This window comes from Chiloscyllium plagiosum, chromosome 20 (assembly GCF_004010195.1).
Source record: "Chiloscyllium plagiosum isolate BGI_BamShark_2017 chromosome 20, ASM401019v2, whole genome shotgun sequence".
NCBI lineage: Eukaryota > Metazoa > Chordata > Chondrichthyes > Orectolobiformes > Hemiscylliidae > Chiloscyllium > Chiloscyllium plagiosum.
The window spans coordinates 41,453,599-41,478,411 of NC_057729.1; the positions used below are offsets into that span (position 1 = coordinate 41,453,599).

Here is a 24,813-nt window from a genome sequence, read left to right on the forward strand (position 1 = left end):
CTAAGCATGTCCTCACAAGTTATATTTCTTTAGTAGTCAAAAGGGTATGTGTGTAACATACTGCTGATCATCTACAGCAGTATGTTACCAGTGGATGATTCAATTTGATTTTTTATGCTTCCATAATAGAATCTTGTGACTTCCACTCAGTTCCTCAATATGGAAATGCAATTTCAAGTATGAACTTAGTAGAGAGGCGAGGAATCACTCTTACAGCCATTTTTGCATTCTGTTTTCAAAGACTTTGTGTTGATCATACTGCAGGCAATGCAGTTTAGAAGGTAAATTTTAAGAAAAGGAAAATGGCTGCATAAGATAAAATTAGTTTAATAATTGTTATCAATTTTTCTGTATAACAACAGATATAACTGTTAGGGAAGTAACTATTAGTGAGATAAGTTTTCCACATTATGTCTGAATTTCACTGTTTGCTCAGTTCATAATCCTCTTTTCCCAGTGTCAATTACTTCCACTGAGTTAATGGATAGGGCATGGATAATTATTGAGCTTCTATAATCTTCATGTTTTAAATCCTCAAGATTTTTGATTTAGTTCAGCATAAATTCAGTTGGAATGTAATGGATGGAACATTTTATGGATATTACTTTGACTTGCATTTGGCTTAAATTGACCTTTAAATCTAGGTTTTTGGAACAGGGTTATGGAGTATGTTTGCATATGTTATATATTGTGTATAGGGGAGAATGTGGTGAAGCAGTAATATAGACTCACAAACCAGAGACAGCTGGTGGAAATGGAATTCAGCTAATAAATATGGAATATAAAACCAGTCTAACTAATGGTATCCATGAAATTGTTATCAATTGTTGCAAAACCCCATCCAATTTACTAATGTCCTTCAGAGAACGAAGACTGCTATCCTTAACCTGGTCTGGCCTACATGTGACTTCAGATCTACAGCACTGCGACTGACTCTTAACAGCTCTCTGAAATGCCCTAGTAAGCCAAGCAGATCAATGGCAATTAGCGATTGGCAACACATGTTAGCATTTCCAATGACCCACATCCCATGAAAGGATATATACAATTGGCCTTACGATTCACTTTTTTGAAAGCAATAGTCCTTTACCAACATTTAAGTATTGTTGTTAGTTTAAATTGCCTTTCCACATTTTATCAGAATCGCAGTGTCATAAGAAGAGAAACTACCACTTTAAGGAAACTTTGTCAGACCATCCCAAGCTGCTATCATGCTTTTAACTGCTGCACAATTGGATGAGAGTCTATAGGAATTCTGTATTTATTTTGTTCACTTTTTACCCTACGCCATCACAGCCCCTGAACCCATCAATGTACTTACGATGGAGAGCAGATTGACTCTTCATACTTTTGTACCTACTAAAGAAAAGGCAACATTAGATGTAAATTTAATAAAAACACAAAAGCATTTTTTGACTTTGGTGTTAGTGTCAGATGGTTAAGCTGACTGAGAAGCCTGTTATAGTATTTTTAATCATACTGTGCAAATATGTTATAAAACAACCACTGCAGGTGAAACTTGAATTCAGGATTCCTGACTCAGAGACAGGGACATTGCCACGGCACCACAAGAATCCGAACAATAGAACATCATTCCCTGACTGGGAATTGAACCCAGGCTGCGGCAAGCCTCCTTTTATGCAATTCCCCCAATGAAGTTGGTGCAAATAAAAGTTTGAGAGATATACAATGAGCGATTGATTTAATTGTACCCTTTTCTTCGGTGTCCTGAGTCAAAATTGGCCTCTTTTTGTTCTATTTTCTAATAATGTGACACAACATTTTGTTGAGAAAATGTTATAACTTCTTGCTGTTAATAACTATCCTTAGTGAATGGCAAGTCTATTATTTTTGTTACATTTGAAATTTCTAGATTGGAATTGTTAGAAAAAAAAGTGTTCTTAATCTTGTGTGTTGCTTTAGTGAATGATAAATTGTAACTACTGCTTTTCTTTAAAGTCATGACTTGTACTGCATGGGTATAATCTAATGCCCTTTTCTTTTTTCACATGCAACATTGATTAAATTTAGGAGATTGGATGGCAGGTCTGTATTGGTATCTATATTTATCCTTTTTTAATATGTTGTCCCTTTATGAATTTATGCAACTCTGAGTGCGACCATTGTAGAAAGCCTTTCTCTTGGTTGGCAAAGATATTTCCAATTATACATGGTGGACCAGAAGGGAGAGTTTTCAAATGTTAAAGATCAGGAGATCGCTTGCATATATTGTGTCAGCTCCTGTGATGATCACTACTCTAACCACCCTTTCAGAAGTCAGACAACACCAAATTATAGTCCAACAGGTTTGTTTGAAATCACAATCTTTCGGAGCATCACCCCTTCACCTCATGAAGGGGCAATGTTCCAAAAGCTTGTGATTTCAAATAAACCTAATGGACAATAACCTGGTGTCGTCTGACTTCTCCCACTGTCCATCCCAGTCCAACACTAGTGCCTCGATATCATGGCATTCCTTCAGAGAGTTGGCAAAACTTTCAAACTTCAACATAGTGTGTAAACCAGGAGGATAATGGATTGGCCTACCTTCTAACTCCTAACTGATCATAACCAGATCCAAAAGATGCTGATTAGTGACAAGTCATGGTACACCCCACCGAAGTTTCCTTTTGAGCTGTTATGTTATCATTGTAGTGAACCATATTTTTTGATGTCCTGTAATGGCAAAAATGTTCTAGCAACTCAACAAGTAAAGAAAAACTGAGAACAGGGCAGGAATCTACTGATTCTGTAGACATATGGAGCTTTTGGGGCTCAGAGACTTCTGTTTGAAAACTTGTGCTGTTGAATGAACCAGATTATACCTTTGAACTCATAGATTCTCGAGATGCGCACATAATGCTTTGCCACTCTGATGGCTGTTATCAGTTATTCGTCGAGCAAGCTGGACAAAAATGAGGACTAACATCTTGCACAAAAACAATTCGAATGCAGTGTTTATCGTGAATTAAGTATGGAAACAAACATAAATGAGCACCAGTTTGTTTTTTGTTGATATAGTGTGCCCAACTATACTGTGCCTCCAAATATGCACTCTCTCTCCATGCGTGACACTACTCAGGCAGGTACAGATGATTGGTCTTGAGCTAGTCTTCAGTGAAACTTTCTGCTGTACTTGATGTCAGTGAAGCCAGCCTATGGCTGTAATTTAGAATTATTGCAGATAAATAAGCCTGTTGTGTAGATCCACTTTAATCTGTTTCTGTGCTTACAGCATGTGGCTGCTTGCCTGCCTGAAATAGCTGAGATTCAGCTTTTGGAGACAATCCTGAAGGTTGTGTGAAACATTCACAAATGGTCTTGCGTTTCTTATAAATGGTGTCAGAAGGTCTTTTGACTCTTTGCATGGGAACAATCAGATAACTATGAACATCTTGGTAGGATTGTGCTGGGAAGAAGTACAGTTCTGATACATGTTCTTCTCATCTCACCAGAATAAAATTTCCAGACATATAATTAATTGTTGATAAGATTTAGAGGTGAAAGAGAGATTTTTGATACTGATTCGGAGGCCCTTGAAGTTCTTGGGAGTAGAATCTTCACTCTGTTGTGATGTTTCTTCAGAACAGTTCATCCAAGATTGCCGTAATCCATGTAAGGGATTGTTGAAATTTAAATGTAAATTGTATGCAGTATAATCAGGTCTGTGTGATTTTTTTCTGAGCTAATTTAAAACCCTCCAAGATTGAACCAGTTATTATTGGCATAATAGGTTTAAAAAAAAAGCGAAATATTGTGAAAACTGTAGCTCTGAACATTTTTGGCAACCTTGCTTGTTTCTCAGGCTTCAAAAACACTCTTTAAAAATTGGATTCAAAGACACCAATGAAACATTTTAAAATCTTTTGAATTAAAACAATTGCTTAGTAACTACCTGCCATGCACTAGTATAACTAACAAATGGTCTTATGTATTTGTTAACAGTAATCTTCAATCATTTACAGTCAGTCACATGAGTGAATTAATACTGTGATCTAAAATGCTTATTCTTTATTTTAATACTGCTAATATTCAGCAGCATTAGCAAACTGCACCTATCTACCTCTCATGAAAACATTACATAATGTTTTGAAAAAAATCATTTTCCTAAAAGCAATCCTATTTTAATATGATGCCTGATTGTACAGAATCATGGCAAATTTTGATTTCACAATATGCATATGAGATTCAGCAATAGCCCCGAGAGAAAAAGCAATCTCTTCAAAACAGCCAAACCTTTGAATTGCTTAATGCAGCTGAAGCAAAATCTCTTGCTGTGCTTTTTACATAACTTAAAGATTAACTGAAGGTCATGCAGTTAAAAACATTCAAAAATTATGAAGTTATAGAGTTGTAGAGTCATAGAAATATACAGCATGGAAACAGACCCTTCGGTCCAACCCGTCCATGCCTACATGATATCCCAACACAATCTAGTCCCACCGGCTAGCACCCGGCCCATATTCCTCCAAACCCTTCCTATTCATTTACCCATCCAAATGCCTTTTAAGTGTTGCAATTGTACCAGCCTCCACCACTTCCTCTGGAAGTTCATTCGATACACGTACCACCCTCTGCGTGAAAACGTTGCCCCTTAGATCCCTTTTATATCTTTCCCCTCTCACCCTAAACCTATGCCCTCTAGTTCTGGACTCCGCAACCCCAGGGAAAAGACTTTGTCTATTTATCCTACCTGTACTCAATACTCTGACCATAAAGGAAAGCATACCAAACGCCTTCTCCACTATCCTATCTACCTGTGACTCCACTTTCAGGGAGCTATGAACCTGCACTCCAAGGTCTCTTTGTTCAGCAACACTCCATAGGACCTTACCATTAAGTGTATATGTCCTGCTAAGATTTGCTTTCCCAAAATGCAGCACCTCGCATTTATCTAAATTAAACTCCATCTGCCACTTCTCAGCCCATTGGCCCATCTGGTCCAGATCCTGTTATAATCTGAGGTAACCCTCTTCGCTGTCCACTACACCTCCAATTTTGGTGTCATCTGCAAACTTACTAACTGTACCTCTTATGCTCGCATGAAAATCATTTATGTAAATGACAAAAAGTAGAGAACCCAGCACCGATCGTTGTGGCACTGTACTGGTCACAGGCCTCCAGTCTGAAAAACAACCTTCCACCACCACCCTCCGTCTTCTACCTTTGAGCCAGTTCTGTTTCCAAATGGCTCGTTCTCCCTGTATTCCGTGAGATCTAACCTTGCTAATAAGTCTCCCATGGGAAACCTTGTCGAAGTTATCTTCCTCTGGCCCACTCCACTTAAAAGATCACACGTCTTACATTTTTTAAAAATTCAATATGTATAGCACCCCTCATCTTTCACTGTATTATTACTTAACTGGTAAATGGTAGCTTTGTTTTACTTTTTCCTTTCCTGAACATGAAAACTTTGGATAGATATTGCTCATCTATCCTCATCCTAACATCATGAAGATAGGTGGGTTATACGCTGAGGGTGATTTCTGAGCCAGTTGATAATTTGCTGCTTCCATAGACCCTGTCCAGTTAAGGTGGCCTCCCGTACAAGAACTTTCAGGGAGAGATTGATGGCTCCACTGTTAAAAAAAAATGGAGCTGTCAGCGTCGGTGGGAGAAAGGAAATGTGCTTTAAGGTAGAGACTCCCTCAGCGGGACTTTTATTTTATAATCAAGTAAGCAATCCCTCCATCGGACAGTCAGTAGCTTCGGCTGTGACCCTTTGACTATGCTGTATATGGGGGCAGGGATCTTCTAACTGGGTGGAGTGCTGCCATCCTAGTCTGCCACCAGGCGACAGCCTGAGTCCCTCCTTGATCCTTCGGTCTCAGCGGAGATCCTCGCTGATGAGTAGCTATTACACAAACCCAGTTCCCCAACTTGACACTGCCATCCCTGAAAATCGCCCTGAGGCAAAACCATGATAGGGAACTGGCACACGAATGACAGCAGGAAATTGTGGACATTTCCCCCCACCCCACCTCAGGTCCCCAGCAAATAAAAAAAAATCAGCGTGTTGGCCCTTTGCCATTGTGCAGTTTACAGGTAGTGATCACAGGCCTGTTCCTAATCTAAAGTATTAATCGCAGTCGAATCCTGATCCTGCCCCTGTCTTGTGACCCAAACTCCCAAGTGACCTTAAGACCATAAAATATAACAGCAGAATTAGGCCAATCAGCCCATTGAGTCTGCTCCACAATTCGATCATGGCAGATATGTTTTTCAACCCCATTCTTCTGCCTTCACCTAGTAACCCTTGATCCTCCTACTAATCAAGCACTTATTGATCTCTGTCTTCAAGACACTCAATGGCTTGACCTCCAAAACTGTCTGTGGCACTGAGTTCCACACATTGACTACCCTCTAGCTGAAGAAATTCTTATTCATCTTTATTCTAAATGGTCATCACAGTGACACATTGGCTCAGTGGTTAGCACTGTTGCCTCAGTGCCAGGGACCCGGATTTGATTCTAGCCATGTGTGACCGTCTGCCTGGAGCTTGCATATTCTCTCCGTGCATGCGTGGGTTTCTGCTGGATGCTCTGGTTTCCTTCCAGACTCCTAAGATGTGCAGATTAGGTGAATTGGCCATTCAAAATTACTCCGCAGTGTCCAGGGATGTGCAGGCTAGTTGGATTAGCCAAAGTAAATATGGGGTTGTAGGTCTGGGTGGGATGCTGTGCAAAGGGTTGATGCTGACACGACGAGCTGAATGGCTTCTTTCCACCCTGTAGAGATTCCATCATTCTATCATGTCCCTTCACACAGAAGGATGGTTTTCAGAGACTATCCTCTTGCCCCTCCCCTTCCTTGCCTCTGATCCACCCTCAAGGGGCATTGTAGGCCCCATCAACTCAGAAAGCGGGTCACTCCGGTTTTCCAATCACCTTCCTCATCCACTGGGAAGGCAGGTCACAAAAATATCCAGCAAACCTCCTTACCCAGAGGTGACAAGAAAAGGCGAGTAACTTATCGTGGGAACTCACTCAGTTATTTCTCCTTACCAACACCTTCAGGGAGGGGAGAATTCCACTCGGGGTCTCCATGTAAACCTGTACAGCAGAACCTTATAATGCCCAAATGATATGGGTTATGGTGAGAAATCTAGGAGAATTGTATGACCGGGGAAGGGAGGCTTGTCTCAACAAAGGAACAACTAGTTACATTTTCCAACAGGGTTCCAAACCTTGAGCAGCAAGGTAGCTACTAATGGGATTTTTACTCATTTTCACTCTCATCCACATTGAATCTTGCCTTATCAGTGTGCAATTTCCTAATGTAATACAAGACAGATAGAAACTAGATGCTGAGAATCCCTGGCAACTCCAGATCGCCGCTTCCTCTCTGCACCTCCGTCTCGGACCTGCTGGCAGGGTGAGGCAAACAATATAGGGACATATAAGTAGAATCTGGTTTGGTAATGAGAGTGAAGGAAGCAGAAGGTAATACTGATCGAATTAGACAAGGAAGGAGAGGAGGAAAACAGGGAGGCAATGGCCAAGTGGTATTTCTGGCTAGACTATTAATCCAGAAACTCAGCTAATGTTCTGGGAACCCGGGTCAAATCTTGCCACGGCAGATGCTGGAATTTGAACTCAGTGAGTGTCTAATGTGTCTAATGATGACTGTGAATCAATTGTTGATTGTTGAAAAAACTGATCTGGTTCACTAATGTCATGCAGGGAAGAAAACTGCCATCCCTACCTGGTCTGGCCTACATATGACTCCAGACCCCCAGCAATGTGGTTGGCATTTAATAGCTATCTGGGTAATTAGGGGTGGGCGATACATGCTGGCCTGGCCAGAGCTGCCCACATCTCATGAGTGAGTAAAAAAAACATTGGGTAAAGCACAAGAATTGGTATGGGCTGAATGGCCTGGTTTGTGGTGTATTTCTTTGAATTCCTTCACAGGATGTGGGTATTGGTGGCTGGACAGCATTCACTGGATTGTCCCTGATTGCCATTGAGTGGTGGTGGTGAGCTGCTTCTTTTTAACTGGGGCAGATCAGGGGGTTCAAGTGTACCTATGTACTATGCATTCAATGTCTTCACTTTCGTATTGCACTGACAATAGGATTAATTGTTGAACGGTGAAAGTGAGAGAATGCTGGAACCTTTGGCTGAGAACGACTTGCTGTGGTAAGGTGTCAAGTATCTTTCTGTGTGGGTGGAATTTTCTGCTCCCTGATGCGGCATGGTGAGAAAGGTAGTAAAAGATGGGGAGAATGGAAAAAAATAAGCTATTCAAGAAAACTTTGTCCAATTTTCCCATCAAGCCTTAAATAGCGACTTTAGAATCTTGCCATTTCGTGGTGACTAGCTTACTTCTGTGTATTGTCGAGAGTGTGATGCTGGAAAAGCACAGCAGGTCAGGCAGCATCCGAGGAGCAGGAGAATCGGCGTTTCAGGCCAGAGCCCTTCAGGTGCTGCCTGACCCGCTGTGCTTTTCCAGCACCACATTTTCGACTCTGATCTCCAGCATCTGCAGACCTCACCTTCTCCTACTTCTGTATATTATTAAAGCCCTAACTCAGCTTATTTAAATGTCACTTCCAATTCTCCGCTCCATCCCCAAACAAACCAGGCAGCACAAGTTCCTGACATTTAATTCGGAGCAGGTGCCTGCTGAATATGTGTCTCAGCCGACATTTAATTGGTTCTTCAGGACAGTGTCCCAGCATGCTCTGTGGCCTCCAGCCTTACACCTTATTGCACCTTTTCTTGGACCAACTCTCATTTCATTTCAGTCTTTCAGTACTGTACTTTGGCACTCAGACACACCAATAATATGCGTGCTTCTATAGGACACATTGTGTGCAGCGACAGAGAGTGCATCTTATATCCCTAACTGCTGGGAGATTACCTCTGCCTACTTCACATTGTTTCTTAATGTACACTCACTAACGTCAGCATTGACTTATGGGCTACCAGCCTGTGTGTGACTCATATTGCAGGCACCTTGTCATGGTGGGAAGCGCTGAACAGTCATGTGGGCAGATATGTCGCTATGTGACACTGTGCTATGTCAATGTCAGACCTGAAGCATATGCCAGCAATTTATGTGGCAAACACACTGCATGTACTTCAAACAACTGACCATGCATTTTTTTGGGTATTGCTGATTAGACCAGAATTTATTGACAGTCCTTAACTACTATTGAGAGGTGGTGGTAAGCTGATTTTTAAAAAACGGTTGCACACCAGGGGGTATAGGTACATCCCTGATATGGTGAAAGTCAAAGGGGAACTGTCCTTAGTGGGCTGAAGGGGTCTACAGTGAGTGAGGAGGTACTGCCACAGTCAGTCAAGGGGATTGTCCTATTCCAATCCAAGGGGTTAACCATGATCATTCAGGCACTTTGTCCTTCCACGATATCAGGATCCATGTCCTCTCAATGCATGGGTGGCGACACAGTCAGTTCTGCAGGTCAAATGCAATCAGTCCAGGGATTACAGGACGTCAGTCTGGAGGGTGGACAAAGACAAAGAGAGGAGTTGAGTATAATGGATGTAGATGGAAGGGTACAAGTGATCGAGGGGCACACTCTCTGTGTGATTAACAAGTGCGGAGGGATGGAAGAGTACCTGATTTGAGAGGATGAGATAGGTCGGAGCCTTTGAGTGGACACAAAATGTGTAAAAGTGTAAGTTGTAGTTCATGAGCCTTGGTGCAAAGTGTGTGCACTGTCAGAATTGGAATGAGTGGTGGTTTTGTCAGTGTGAGGTTGCAGAGTTTGATAGCATGGCTTCCTCTGGCGATTCATAGCAGAAAGGACCATTATCCTCTCCACCACATCTGTCCATGAAACAGGGAGCAAGCTTGTCTTTCTTGTGGGCCTTGTTCTCAATGATAATAGTCAAGTCCTATTGTGTGAAGACAGTTCCTGGCTTGCAGCATCCAAAGCGATATACAGCTTGACTTTAAAAATGGCGCAGTGTTGTGAATGCTGGAAAGTCTCAGGCTCAGTGAGTGCTACCTCTTCCCTAGCTGAACGATTCCTCTCGAAAACCAAGAGGCAGGCTGCATAATTAACAAGATGAAGAGTAGAAGGTTACGTGAGAAATGTTGCCCCAAGCCATGGCAGACAGTTCTGAAGCTTGAGACCGACTGATCTCATTTGATAGAACACTTTAAATAAAAAATAGGCAATTTCCATGCACAATTTCAATTTTCGAATTGTGATAGTACCCTTACAATTTCAACTAATCCTTTGGCTGGTGAGAACATGTAGCTACTTTTAACTCTCCTACTGTCAAAATTCAAGGAATAGTTCTAATATTATGAAGAATAAAGCTTCACAAATGATAGGTGGAGGTTATTTCCTCCTTTAGATTCCCTACAGTGTGGAAACAGGCCCTTCGTCCCAACAAGTCCACACCAACCCTCTGAAGAGTAACCCACCCAGATTCATTTCTCTCTGACTAATACACCTAACACTATGGGCAATTTAGAATGGCCAATTCACGTGACCTACGCATCTTTGGACTGTGGGAGGAAACCGGAGCATCCTGAGGAAATCCACACAAACATGGGGAGAATGTGCAAACTCCACACAGACAGACAGACAGTCGCCCAAAGCTAGAGTCGAACCTGGGACCCTGGTGCTGTGAGGCAGCAGTGCTAACCACTGAGCCAATGATTGTGTTTGCTATATGTTATACTGCAGATATAAGCAACTGAGTGTACCCAGCTGCTTTTGTTCCAGAATGCTGCTATAGGACCTTATCTCTCTTTATGGGGCAGGGCAAGAAATCACAGAATAGTAACAGCACAGATAAATTATGCGTCCCCATATTCTGCAACTAAGTTCACTCATAGCTACATTCAATTGCATTGCATCTTTAGATTACAAAGGAAAAGTGTTAAAGCAGCTGTAAATGACATTTATTCACTAGCATTCAGAAGAAATCCAATATCTACAGCTACATCTGACAAGCTGATTGTTGAATGTGGGAAATGTCCTGCAATGTGTAGCACACTGATTTGATAGTTACTGAGGAGGGAGATTAAACCTTAAGCAGTTGTGCAGACTGACCCAAGGCCAGGAAAGACTAGAATTCTAAGTATATTTAGGACCAACTGTAAAACTAATTCTTTTTTTTTGAACATGCATAAACGACTACATTGAGCAGTTAACTCTTAATGCAAAGACAAGTTATGCAAAAGTGTACTCATGTAGTTTTGCTGAGATATGTACAAAGGGTTTTCACCAAATTATTAATGGAAACCTATCTGTTCTTTCTTCTGAGTATCGAAATGAAATAAATGAAGACTTAAGGGCCAGAATCATTCTAACAGAGTGATTTTCCACTCTGACTTTGTTTTGTTGCTAAATGCACATAGCCAAGACACTAATTTAGTTGAAACATGCTACCCTGTCACTTTGGTGGAACATTATTATTTAAATGGGTGCAAGGCCTCTTTTGGCTTTACTTTCTTCCCAAAGGAAGAATAAAATACTGAAGAGAGTGGCTCCTTCAACCCATGGAATTCAATTTTCTGGCCCACACTGAGTTTGGTTTCTGATCGCTAACAAACATGTGGGGTATTTATTTTCATATTTAAAATAGCTTTGACACGAAGTTGTTGTGGTTCATATAATATTTTGTCCAATTTTATTTTCAAGAAGGCAGTGCTTTTCAAAGGTTTGAGGAGTTAGAAGAATGATTGTAATGCAGTTAAGAGTACAAGTACCTCTGGGCAATTCTCTGAGTACATTTTATATTTTTTTTCAGTTCATGCCTGTGTCACAGAAAAATAAAGTGTTACTTGCTCTGAATCAAATTACTCTAGAAATTCCAAAGTAACTCCATGTTGTCAAAACACTGGCAACATCAGCTTCGGCTGAGTTAGCTAATATTTTCTTGTTGCAAATATGGCCAGTGCCGTTTATGTCAATAGTGTGAAATCAATAAATAATAATGGTGTTTATGAAAGCTGCTCAAATTTAATCAAAGCACAATTAATCCAGTCAGAGTCAAATGAACTACATATTGTACTCAGTGCAAAGATGTGGAAACAGATTCAGCAAATTATGTATTTTTGTATGATAATGCTCATATTTTTCCTGAATTGATTCTCCCCTATTTGGAAGGAGGGAAAAGAAATGTTTTCTTTATGTAAACTTAAAAGGAGAAAGGAGAAAAACACTCTCACTGTCCCCAGACTTCAACAAAATAGCTTCCAAGCATTTTCTGAATTTCAACACTTTCTTTATAATGGCCTACTAAAAACCTGCAGTACTGATATGAATGAATTCATCATTCAGACTGGATCGTCAGCTGTTTTCATGTTAACATTCAGTTAAAAGTTGAACAGAAATGGTTCATCGCAACATAATGCTTTTTTGTCTCTTTTATATCTTACAGGGAAGGAGATTGGTGGTTAGCTCGTTCCCTCGCTACAGGAAATACTGGATATATCCCCAGCAATTACGTTGCACCTTCTGACTCCATTCAGGCTGAAGAGTAAATAATTTGCTTTAGAAATGATAAACTGTGTTTTTGATAATCCGTTACAACGTTCTTCTGAAGAGAAGAATGCTTGTGAAACCTTGTGTTAATATTTTATGGCTAGATCCTGCTTTGTTTCCATTGTGATTATAAAATATGATAATGCAGTCAGCAGTTCCCCCCACACCACCTCCTTCTCCAGCTGCTGGCTAGACATTTGGCAGAGACCAGACTCTTCTGCTTATCTGAATTCTGAACTAGCTATATGATGCCTGTCTCCCTCCATCAATTCTGCCAGGACTGCAGTGGCAATACTCCAGCATGAAATCCGCATTCTGCATCATGATGTCTTTTTAAAAGATAGCCATCTCGGACTGATGGAACTATTTCCACACATTTATTTCACTTTAAACAGTATTGCTTTGCTTTGTGAATATAAGCAGACAACGCTAACTGAGTTTTAACAAAATAGTTACATACAGGGGAATGTCAAGTTTTGTTTCATCTCAATCCCAACTCTTTTAAAGCACTAGTTCAGGCTGAGACATGGGTGATGACCACTGATCAGATACTGCAACCAAATTGTCTTTATCTGCAAGTGAGTAGGTTACTTAATTGGAAGGGGTGGAGAAGAGAGGCTTTCATGGCTGATTTCAATCACCTCCCCCTTTGCTCATCGATCTATATTCCAATTCCAAAATACTGGCATTCCTTAACTGGCTTTCAGCTTTTCTGGTTCTTTTATCCGAGTGACAGATTTGCAGGTCCAGAAACAAACCTGTGTGTGATTCTGCTGGTACAATAAAGGATTGGATTTAGAAACAGCATAATCAGAGGTTCCAGCTCAACTGGAGTCTCTGAGAATCTAAATCAATGGGAACCAATATGAATAGGCATGTATATGTTACCAGATGTACCACATAACATTAACGTCGATTGCATTATTTTGATAGTGTGAAGGTCAAACGTTGAATAGCATTAATCTGATTAAGCCCTTTGGCAACATTGAAAATGTATAGAGATTGCTTTTCTTGATATGAAATATAGCTTGTTAAAAGGTTAGCTCTGTTTATAACGGCTTTATCAAATGTGGAGCTGAGCTATATTAAATCCACTACCCAGGATGAATTTGCTGATGTTAGCTCTTGGGGAGCTAACAATGTCTGTGTGGAGGAATCAAACAAGGTTCACCCTCCCGGCCATTATTTCATGACCTTTGCTGGATTTATGAACTTCAGCTGAGGTTGGAATTAGGTGTGATGCTTTGCCACTGTCTTCTGCGCTATGCTGGGCTAAGAGCTGGATATTGCCTGTGAACAGGCAAGGCAACTGAACGCGGTGTTGCCAGGTGTTAACCCCATGGTTTGGCCTTGCAACCTAGCCGTGAATGTGCTGCCAGTTGGCTATCCTGCTCAGTAGGAGGCTCAGATTCACGCCAACTGAAGTTCACCTGCATTCCGTAGATCCAGCTGCACCTCTCAAATGGGAGGTGGATTCAGGTTGCATCCATTGTTGGAAATAGCTCAAAAAGTACTTCTCAAAAGGAAGAAAGAGGTGCAGTGAAGCAGAACACATGTTAATCACTGTATGTTTAAGAGAGAATGCCAACACGGATCACAAGGTCCAGATGGCAGGTCAGGCACCAAATCATCGATGTTGGCTCATGTCACAACCTGGCTATTGAGCATGCTGTTGCCACATGTACAGGGGCCTGTGCTGTCGACTACCCCAAGATGGTGGTTGGCATGAGCCACACTGGAAGTAGTCAAAAGTGGATTGCATCTGCCATATTACCTCTGGGTTCTCATTGAATGAAGCCAGCAGTGTTATGGAGCTGAATTTTCCAGCCAGGCTCTTTAAACCAAGGCCAGAGGCCTGGGACAGGCAGGTATATCAGAGCCAAATAACCAGAGCTCACTGTGCTCAGGGTGAGGACAGTGCCCCAGGCCAGGAGCAGCACCAGGGCTTGAGATTTCTATTCATTCACCTGAACCCAGAATATCTAGTCCTCTTTCAAGTTTAGAGTGGTGCTGGGAAAGCTCAGCAGGTCAGGCTGCATTCGAGGAGCAGGAAAATCGACGTTCCGGGCAAAAGTCCTTCATCAGGAATGGGGAATGATGAAGGGCCTTTGCCCGAAACATCGATTTTCCTGCTCCTCTGATGATGCCTGACCTGCTGTGCTTTTCCAGCACCACTCTAATCCTGACTCTGATCTCCAGCATCTGCTGTCCTACTTTCGCCTATCGAATCCTCTTTGTCCATTTGTCATGTTTAAAATTATGGAGCTGATGGTTTCCATTGACTTGTTGTTTCATTATTGCATAAGCCATTAATGAAAGCACTGAGATCGGTGAGTAACCTGGCAAACTGAGATACTTGAAGATTAGTAGGAGCTTGAATGACAATGTTAATGGCCCTGGAGGCTTTATACAGCAAAGACACCCGGCCACCTGAAGCCAAACATCTTACCTATCATGCAAATAGAAAAAAAACTGGCTTGCCCCAGTTTGCTCTCAGGGGAAATATAAGGGGCCAGTGATCTTAAGATAACGTCCAGGTATCTTTACAAGGGTAAGGAGTAGTGGGGCACAGATAGAAATTATTGAAGAAAATCAACAAGTCTGGCAGCGTCTGTGGAAAGAAAGCAGGGTTAATGCTGTGAATCTAACTAGAATTGTTAACAGCTGGGAAAAAGTGGTACTTATGCTTAAGCCAAAGTGGAGGGGTGAGTGGGCAAGTGGAGAGATGAGTAGATAGGTGGAGATGGAGCCCAGAGAGCAAGAGATATAAAACGGGTAGCTAAATAAGGAGATTATTACCCCAAGCTTCCAGTCACCTGTCATTTCAACACACCACCATGTTCTCACGTCAACCTTTCTGCCATTGGCCTGCTGCATTCTTCCAGTGAGCCACCGTGCAAGCTTCTCATTTTCTGCTTGAGAACCCTGCAGCCTCTACGGCTCAACAATGAGTTCAATAACTTAAGGGCCTGATTTCATCCTTCCATGTTTTTTACCCACCCCACACCCAGTCCTTTTCTGACATGGGTTGCTTTTAGCACAGCCATACATTCCCATATACTCCTGGGTCCATTATCACACTAAGTAGGTTCCCTTCAGTGTAGCTCACCCTATTTTTTTAGCTCAACCATTTTATTCTAATGTTCGCAGTTATTATCACTTACTCAGCTTTTGTGTCCTGACATGCTATCCATTATATTCTTATTTACGTACTCCTTTCATAACTTTCTTTGGGCTCTGCCTGCAACTATACATTCAACAACCCCCGGCCGTCACCACCAACCACACGAAGGCTTCAGTATAAATATCATTTTCTCCTGGCTGCTAATGTTTCTGATGAATAGTCACCAAACTCGAAACATTAACTCTGCTATCTTCCCACAGATGCTGTCAGACTTGTTGGGTTTTGTCAGCAATTTCTGATTCTGATTCAGATCTCCAGTGTCTATAATTCTTTCTTCTATTATATGAGGAAGTGCAGGGGCTGTGGAGCAAAATATATGCTGAAAACTAGAGGATGTGGAGGATCATTTAAAAATGAAAGTCCTTCAAAAAACTAGAGAAGACATTTTGGCACATCAGAGGTTAAACACACCGCTCAGTGAGCTGCAGTATTTCAGTGATATGAACGTAGCCGGTTATTGGTGCCTACATAACAGCTAGCCATAGGGTTAATGCTATGGAGACATGGTAAGGGAATCTGCAGCACAGGTCCTCAGAATGGCAAGGATTGAATGATTACTGTGAAACTGTGAAGACATTATTGTCTGACCTGTAGACAGTAAAATGTATGCTCCAGTGTATTTCCAAATTATGCACAGAGACAGGCAACCTCCTGAATTATTGAAGTTGCTATCTAGGGGGCATATGCATTATTGATGGTGTGGGGTCTGTATGTAGTGCATCGATGGTCATTTTGACACACAGATGAGAGAGTTGAGAATGTTCAGATCAATCTGTAAAATTCAAAAAGAATTTAAATGTGTTTCAGTGTTAAAGGGGCAGCTCATCTTGTTGATGGCCAAGTTATGAAAATATGATACAGATTACGTGGGTCTATTATTACACAAACACTGTCACTGCCATCTCAATGATTATCATAAGCAGCTCAAAATCCATTAACTATTGATGTTTACCCAATTTAATCAGATCAGATTACTTTGTCCAAATTGCGCAGATTAGAGAGCACAGGGCTAGATGTAGAAGCAGTAACTTCTACATCTGTCACCTTTTTATTATTGCAGCATTATCAGATTTTGAAATGAGAGATATTGCCACTCTGATATACTCTTAATCCTATACCCAAGGAGATCTGAGGACATTTCATGAAAATGCACATCATATTGGGCTGCGGTATTGCAGCTGACTTGGAGATGGAATGGAAAAGCTGGCATTTGAAAGAAGCTCAGATGTCTCATCAAGAATAGATTCATGTTAGGAAAAGTAATTATAAATGATTTTGATAGCATAAGAGGATGTCAACTTGTCTTCCTCTGTTTTTATCCTAAGGGACATCTCAAAGTGTTTCAGAGTTGATGAATTATTTTTAAGCTGTAGTAATTTTTATTTTGTAGGTATATATGGCAGCAGACACTTGAACAATAATGACCCACAAATGTGATAAGATTAATGGCCAGTTGATTGAGAGGGTTAAAGGTTAAATGTTGGCCGAGACCTTCGGCAAATAGCACTTATCTTGACTTTTGACCATAAACTCACAGGCATGGGCACTAGATCAATGACTCATCTAAAAGACTACATCTCTGAAGATACCACAGTCCTTCAGTACTGTGCTTAAATGCCAGCTCAGATCGTGTGCTTACATGTAGAGAGGGACTTGAGTGTAAAATTATAAAGTTTGCAGGGATATTGACTTTTTTAAAAATTACACTCGAAAGCCTGAATTTTCCCAAGTAGACTAAAAGCATCCCAAGCTTGGCAATCTCTGAAATTCACAGAGAAAGTGAGGACTGCAGATGCTGGAGATCAGAGCTGAAAATGTGTTGCTGGAAAAGTGCAGCAGGTCAGGCAGCATCCAAGGTGCAGGAGAATCGACGTTTCGGGCATGAGCCCTTCTTCAGGAATGAGGAAAGTGTGTCCAGCAGGCTAAGATAAAAGGTAGGGAGGAGGGATTTGGGGGGAGGGGCATTGGAAATGCCACCTTGTCTCAGTCAAATCCCTCGAACTCAGCACCGCCTTCCTAACCTGCAATCTTCTTCCTGACCACTCCGCGCCCACCCCCACTCCGGCCTATCACCCTCACCTTGACCTCCTTCCACCTATTGCATTTCCAACGCCCCTCCCCCAAGTCCCTCCTCCCTACCTTTTATCTTAGCCTGCTGGACACACTTTCCTCATTCCTGAAGAAGGGCTCATGCCCGAAACGTCGATTCTCCTGCTCCTTGGATGCTGCCTGACCTGCTGCGCTTTTCCAGCAACTAATTTTCAGCTCAATCTCTGAAATTCATGCAGACGATCATGAAAGAAAGCCATTTGGCCCATCTATCCCATTCCCTCTTCCCAATCAACTAAGGGATTGGCTGGCATGTATCGTAGTGACTGGGAAACATTCTGCAACGAAATTCTCCAATAACAATGTTATTGGAAATACCAATGTCGATATAAAGTGCAACTTGTTTTATATAGAACTGCTGTTGACATATTTGTTGACATGACAAAGTTATGGACAGAAGTAATGTTAATCATTCTGAGAGAAACAAAATTCATATCCAAAAGAAATGTTTCCTGATTTAAAAATTAGTTGTGAGAGCTAAGACCAGTATCATCTTAAAATTTAGAGAATGATGTGTTTTTTTTGAATAATTGATTATTCAATTATTGATTATTCAAAATAAACTTTGAATGGTTTCTGCTTATCACTTAGAGATACTTTTGAATTTGCACCAAATCGAGTGGAGGTTGGTTGAAATAGTGATAAGTGAAAATCGTTCATCCTGCTTTATCATTGTTACTGCTGACGCCTCTGCTGTGTTTGAATGGCAACTGGTTTTAGTGTTCTTCTGAGAAATGGGCGTACCTTTGGTTCTGACTAGTGGGTCAGCTTTAGGAAACGCATGGAAAGTTTGTGTTATACTTAAGTTCTCCAAATGATGGCCATTTTTATTGACTATTGTTGTTTCAGATGGTATTTTGGGAAGATTACTCGAAGAGAATCGGAAAGAATGTTGCTAAGTCCCGAAAATCCTCGTGGTACTTTTTTGGTCAGGGAGAGTGAGACCACAAAAGGTAATTATGACTGAGAATTAAGTGAATTAAATGCCTTTTACAACTTGAATGAAGTGGGTGTCTGATCTCTGCATCCTACTAGCTCACGCTGTTACAATTGATTTTATTTTCACTACGACATGGTACGCAGCACCCTTACTAATGCACTGTTTCAGTGCATTAATGTACAATGGAACAGGTCAGCTTAAATCTGTTGTTTTCCACTTTTTGGGCTTTCTGTGTGAACAATACCTTCAGGGAGCTGAACTGAAGTCAGTTGAAATCCATTCATCACAGAAGCTGAGAAATTGGAAGGGAAATTTCCCCAAGGGCTTTCTTGTACATCTACTACTGAGTGACCTACTGAAGAGGCTTTGGAGCAAGTCATTTTGGCCTCTGAAATGGTCTTGGGGCAATCGAAGAATGAGCAGTAAATATGGTTGTTGTGCTGTCTGGTTTCTCAGTGGCTCAGACTCTCAACTTAAGCCAAGACATGGCCTTTATTCAGTATCATAAGTTGAAGGCTTCAGTAGGCAGCATTTAAAATAAAATGACAGCGGGGTTCACTATTTAATGTTCACGAAGAACCAGTCATAACTTCAGAAAAACAATTTGGTGAAATTAGTGATCAAACAGCCAAGTGGTGATGAAGCAATAAAATCCATTCCAAACAGGACAAAATGATGCGGTATAGTCCTGAGGTGGTATCTGTACTACATTCAGAGGTGAAAGTGAGGACTGCAGATGCTGGAGATCAGAGTCGAAAAGTGTGGTGCTGGAAAAGCACAGCTGGTCAGGCAACATCTGAGGAGCAGGAGAATCGACGAGCTTATGCTCCAGACATCGACTCTCCTGCTCCTCGGTTACTTCCAGGCTGGCTTAACTTTTCCAGCACCCGCACTTTTCGACTACATTCAGAGGTGTTCTATTTCCAATAATGTCAGTGTTTTGACAAATCTTTCTACAGCAAGCTGATGTTTGTGAACATGCTTGGATTCTCAGCAGAAGAATGAGCAATGCTCAACAACACTTGAGATCAGAGAAAGAACCTCCGTGAAACAGCTGACAGTGAAGTTGAGGGGTCAAGGGAAGAAAGGAAGGCTGCAAATGAATTGAGTCGAGAGTGTGTTGCCGGAAAAGCACAGCAGGTCAGGCAGCATCCAAGGAGCAGGAAAATTGACGTTTCTGGCAAAAGCTCTTCATCAGGAATGAGGCTACATTGATGCCATGGGGTTGAAGGGTCCTGAGGCAGAAGATGAGGCGTACTTCCTCCAGGCATCGGGTGGCAATGGAGTGGCGATCCAGTGGGGCCAGGACCTGCATGTCCTGGGCAGAGTGGGAGGAGGAGTTGAAGTTTTTGGCCATGGAGTGAGTGAGTGAGTGAGTGAGAGAGAGAGAGAGGTGGGGGGGGGGGGGGGGGGGGGGGGGGGGGACCGGGGTGGTCTGCAAAATAATTGTAAGCTGCCGTGGGAGGTGGATTTGGTGTGAAACAAGGTGACAGAGGTAGCGTAGATAGCAATTCACCATTATTAACAATTATAAGCCTGACTTTCAGTAGTTTACAACCTTGGTACTCACAAGTAAACATTTCCAATTTGCAGCAACAATTTGAATTGTGTTTTGTCTGAAGTGAATGAAGGTGTACAGGAATTCTTTATTCTCAAGCTCCTCCGAATAGTGTGCAAGAATGTAGGATGTGGAAAGTGGTGCCCTCAGGCTGTGTGTTGACAGCTTCTGTCCACTGCATTCCTTTTACTTCAGTGTTGCTTTGTGGAGAATAGATGTGCGTAATGTAGTGATTAAATTAACAATGTTACACAGAAACTGTTCACAGGAAGAAACAAAAAGTTCTCCTGTTCTGACAAAGAATGCATCCCGTTTCTTATACTTTTTTTGTATCAAAAAAAAATCATCTGAGACTTGAAATGTTCCATTGGCTTCAGGATAGAGCATTGAAATATCGTAGTACTATAAGCAGCTTACCTACATAGTATCATGAGGGCAAAATTCATGGGAGAGAAGCCTAATAACACTATTCTCAATATTGCACTACCGTTTGATGCAACACAAAAGGGATAGTTATGGAGATAAATTTTTAAATGGGTTCTGATGCTGAGGTGTCCTAAACAAAGCTGGCCTTATGTTTGAAGTGAAAGTATGTGTCGGATGGAGCAAGGAGCTGAAACAAGGATCGCATTGCATTGAACAGATCTTCGCAAGACCTTGCATTAAAATGTATCATTTTCAAGTTGAAAAACTCAAGGTTTGAAGCAACAATGCTACAGTTGAGTGGTGATTATAATAACGATATCATCCATTGGGAACAAAAAGTACACCTCGAGCTTGTAACAATACTGAAGCCTTTTATATATCGAACCTTGGGTAAAAAATCTACATTCCTGGATTGGATTAAGAGGATTTGTTTTATCAAAATTAAACAGCCTCTTCTATTCCATAAAAAGCATAAAAAAGTGAAAGGCCAAGGTCATTGATGAAAATGCTGAACTTGTTAGTTAAGGGTCAGACATCTGTATCTCAGAGAGAGGGATTGTGAGATACCGTCAGAATGAGAAATCCCATTGTGGCCAGCAGCAGAGCAGTGTGAAAAGTAGGTCACTGAAAAGATAAAAGCTAGTTCTTTGGCACTGCACAACAGACAGGCTTCAGATCCCAGCAGTATGTTCAATGATCAGAATGCATTAAATACCACACACGAAATTGTAATCCTTCACTGTGTAAAATAGCTAAGTAAATCAGATAGTTAGTTAATTGGTTGTAGCATTGCAGCTTTATCTTCAGCTGAAGTAAATGGGAGATTTTCAGTCCCGTACTCAATGTTGCATTTCAGAAATAAATGGAAATTTGTTTTCATGCTGATTACTTGACTTGCTGGTGATACCTTGCTGAATGAACAAAGAATGTTAAGATTATGAACAAGAGTTTCTGCAGAGGACATTGAACCAGGAAAGCAAGTCTTGGGGAATAAACTACGGAACACTTTGATATGTATGGGTAAATGGGAGTGGGACTGCTCCTGAGAGATCACTGGGGAAGCATCTGGTGCTGATGCCATAGGAAGAGGGAGTAGTGGTGGTATTTGATGCTGGCTTTGTGCTAAGGAGGGTGGATGGCCTGTTAGGCCTGTAGGAGTTGGTGGAGCATGTTGAGGGGAGGTGAAGAGCGTTTGCGTCGTAGAGCAGAATGATAGTGCAACCAGCCATGATCCCACAATGGAAAAAGGACCTCCCTCCAAAACTGAACTCCCCCCGCCCCCACCCAATCTCTTTTCACAAAGCCAAAGAATTGAGCTGCAGTGATGGATGCATACACAGAAACTTAGTCTGCAGCAATACCTGAACATGTCCCAGACCAGTTAGACACTCTGTTGTGGAATGAGACTCAAAAGCATCCATTATTTGGATGCTATTGGTGCCGTGTGGGAACAAAAAGGTATCCAAGATAATTCATAACCGAAGTGTTTGGAAGTATGATGCATGCCATATTTTTGAAGGTATTTTTGAAGCATATGCACTGCTAATGTTCACTAGAAGCACACAAAGTTGGTGGATCATGAGCTCAATGATTTACAGCATAATAGTCCAATCAACACCTTGTCTTAACCTCAGACAGCGGACTGTGTGTTAAGCAACAGGAAGAAGCCCTCCCCGACATATGCTATTTAAAGGAATCATTCATTGCTTTTAGATTAGTTGCTGTTGATTTCTTTTGGCTTTGATAGATTTCTACAAGCATTTGATGCTTTCCATAAACAACAGTAAGGGCACGGGGAGTGGGAGGATGAATAGTACCCTCCTGTGAGGGAACAGCAATCTCATAATCTACAAAGTCACTGTCTCTGACCCTGGGCTGTGCCTAGTGGTCATCTGGAGAACAGATGACTGGCCTGCTGTGAAAGACACATTGTAAACCTCTTTGAGCACTGGGATCAGCAGCCATGATAGCAGCTGTTGGAACTTGTTTGCTTGACTTCAGCATCCAGGTGTTAGGTGACTTCTGCTTGAGCTGCAGAGGAAGCTGATCTATTGACTATTGTGGTTAGTTCAACAAAAGTGTCAAGGCTGTTGGTGACCACACTCATGGTGAAAAAGACAGGTTCCTACCTCTGCACAAAGGAAAGTTGGTGCCAAACACTGGTGCTTTTTGACGTTGACACGCCTATTGGGAAGTCTCCATTTAATGCGTTAAGCATTTCATTGTGCAGACCCATCAATATGTAGCCTGATCTAACAAAGTGCTCATCTGATTGCTGTGCAGCAGATGTTGTGTAAAATCATGACTCTGGCTAGTTGGCGTCTGTGCCAAATTTGCCTTCTGCCCTGGCTGTAGGCCATTGGTTCCCACTATCTCACCTAGACTAAATGCTGGTGGCTGCGAGTATGAAACAAAGTGTCAGTGTATGATCTGCATAACTCCTCGCTCCACAGGCAGATCAGGGTGTTCTCTTCTCACATATTTGAAAGGAGAAGGGGACAATAGCGAAGCTTTTCATGACATATTAAGAGGGAATCTACCAAGTGCATGCAATGCTCATCTCTGCAGGTTGTAGTATAGGGGGGAAATGAGATGATCAGATGTGAGAATACAGTTATCTGCAATTGATTGAGCTACTTCACTCACCTCTGGCTCAGCAATCTTTCTTCTAATAACAGCCAGTTCCATCCGTCGAGGTCAGGAAATTCACGTGAATCTATCATGTCTCAAGTAAGTTCCTGTTGTGCCCCACCCTGTGCTGTTAGAGTCGGTGTGCAGGTGCAGTGTATTTGCATGATGTGGCTAATGGTTGCTTATAGGTAGTATTATGTTCCAGCTAGGGATTTGACTATGGGACTGGCAATGGTGTTAACTGTGGGAGGATGAAGTGACACATGAATGTAGCACATGAGTTGTGATTGAAAGACATGATAATGGTGGTGTGGTGATTTGAGGAGTATCCGCAGTCCATGGAATAGCTGGTAGGAAAAGGAGATTAAGGGTGTGAAATCATGTGAGGCTAATAAACTCATGTTACAGCTTCTCAATGATCAGGATTAGACTGGAACATTGACCTCCATGTCTAACTGCACCCATTGCATTTGGAATACATGCCTGGATGGGCCTCCAAACTCATAACGGATGTAGGGGATCGTGACTATTTCTCACCAACCTCTGCCACCAAACACCAGCTCATTCCATTCAAGAAGTGTTTTAATCTAAGAGCATTACGAGGCTTTGAAATTCTCTTCCTTAGAGAGCAAAATGGGTGGAGCCAGGGAATATTTTTGAGGCAGTTGGAAATAGATGCTTAACTAATAAAGAAGTCAAAGCTTGTTGGAGATGGGTGGGAATGGAGGCGTTGAAGCCGCAATCAGATCAGCCATAATCTTATTGAAAAGTGGAGCAGGCTCAAGAGCCTCCAACTTGGGAGCATGCTATTTCCCACATGGTTATTATTGTTTGCCACATCAGAATCACCTTCCGCATGTGTTCCAGTCATAATGCACCGCCCCTTTAAGAAATGCAGACTAGTTTTAAGAACTGGCAGTGGGTTAAATGTTGGAATCCTTGCTGATACACACTGCCAATTAACAGTGTGGTTTGTGTTGATTATACATTGTAATCATTCTAATAAGTAACCAGCACAGAGTTAGCTGCATTTCAATCAATGGGTGGAGGTTAATTACACACTGTGAGAGACATGCCCATTTTCAGGACCTATGTGATTTTTCTTTTTTTTTCATTTGTGGAATGTTGGCATCCATAGCTAATTGCCCTTGAGAAGATGGTGATGAACTGCTGCCTTTCTGAACTGCTGCAGTGCTCCAGGTGTAGGAACAGCCATGGTAGTATTAAAAAAGGAGTAATAGAATCATGGAATCAGACAGAACAGAGGAGGCTCTTTGTTTTGACTGTGATGCTGGAAAAACGCAGCAGGTGAGGCAGCATCAGAGGAAGAGGAGAATTGACGTTTCGGGCATAAGCCCTTCATCAGGAATGAGGCTTGTGGGCCGGGGGGTTGAGAGATAAATAGGAGGGGGGTGGGGCGAGAGGGAAGGTAGATGAAGATGAGGGAGAAGGTGATAGGTCAGAGAGGAGGGTGGAACAGATAGATGGGA

The 24,813-nt window shown here is 41.8% G+C and overlaps 1 protein-coding gene across 2 annotated transcripts in view; it reads left to right on the forward strand.

The window, feature by feature from the left end:
* Nucleotides 1–24,813, forward strand: part of LOC122560199 (proto-oncogene tyrosine-protein kinase Src-like) — a 166,290-nt gene that overhangs the window by 103,348 nt on the left and 38,129 nt on the right. The window contains exons 4-6 of one of the 2 annotated variants that reach the window (XM_043710602.1): nucleotides 2,032–2,046; nucleotides 12,372–12,470; nucleotides 18,618–18,721. In XM_043710602.1, coding sequence (XP_043566537.1) covers nucleotides 2,032–2,046; nucleotides 12,372–12,470; nucleotides 18,618–18,721 — 218 coding nt within the window. The remainder of the gene's footprint in view (nucleotides 1–2,031; nucleotides 2,047–12,371; nucleotides 12,471–18,617; nucleotides 18,722–24,813) is intronic. The other variant, XM_043710603.1, reaches the window with a different exon arrangement.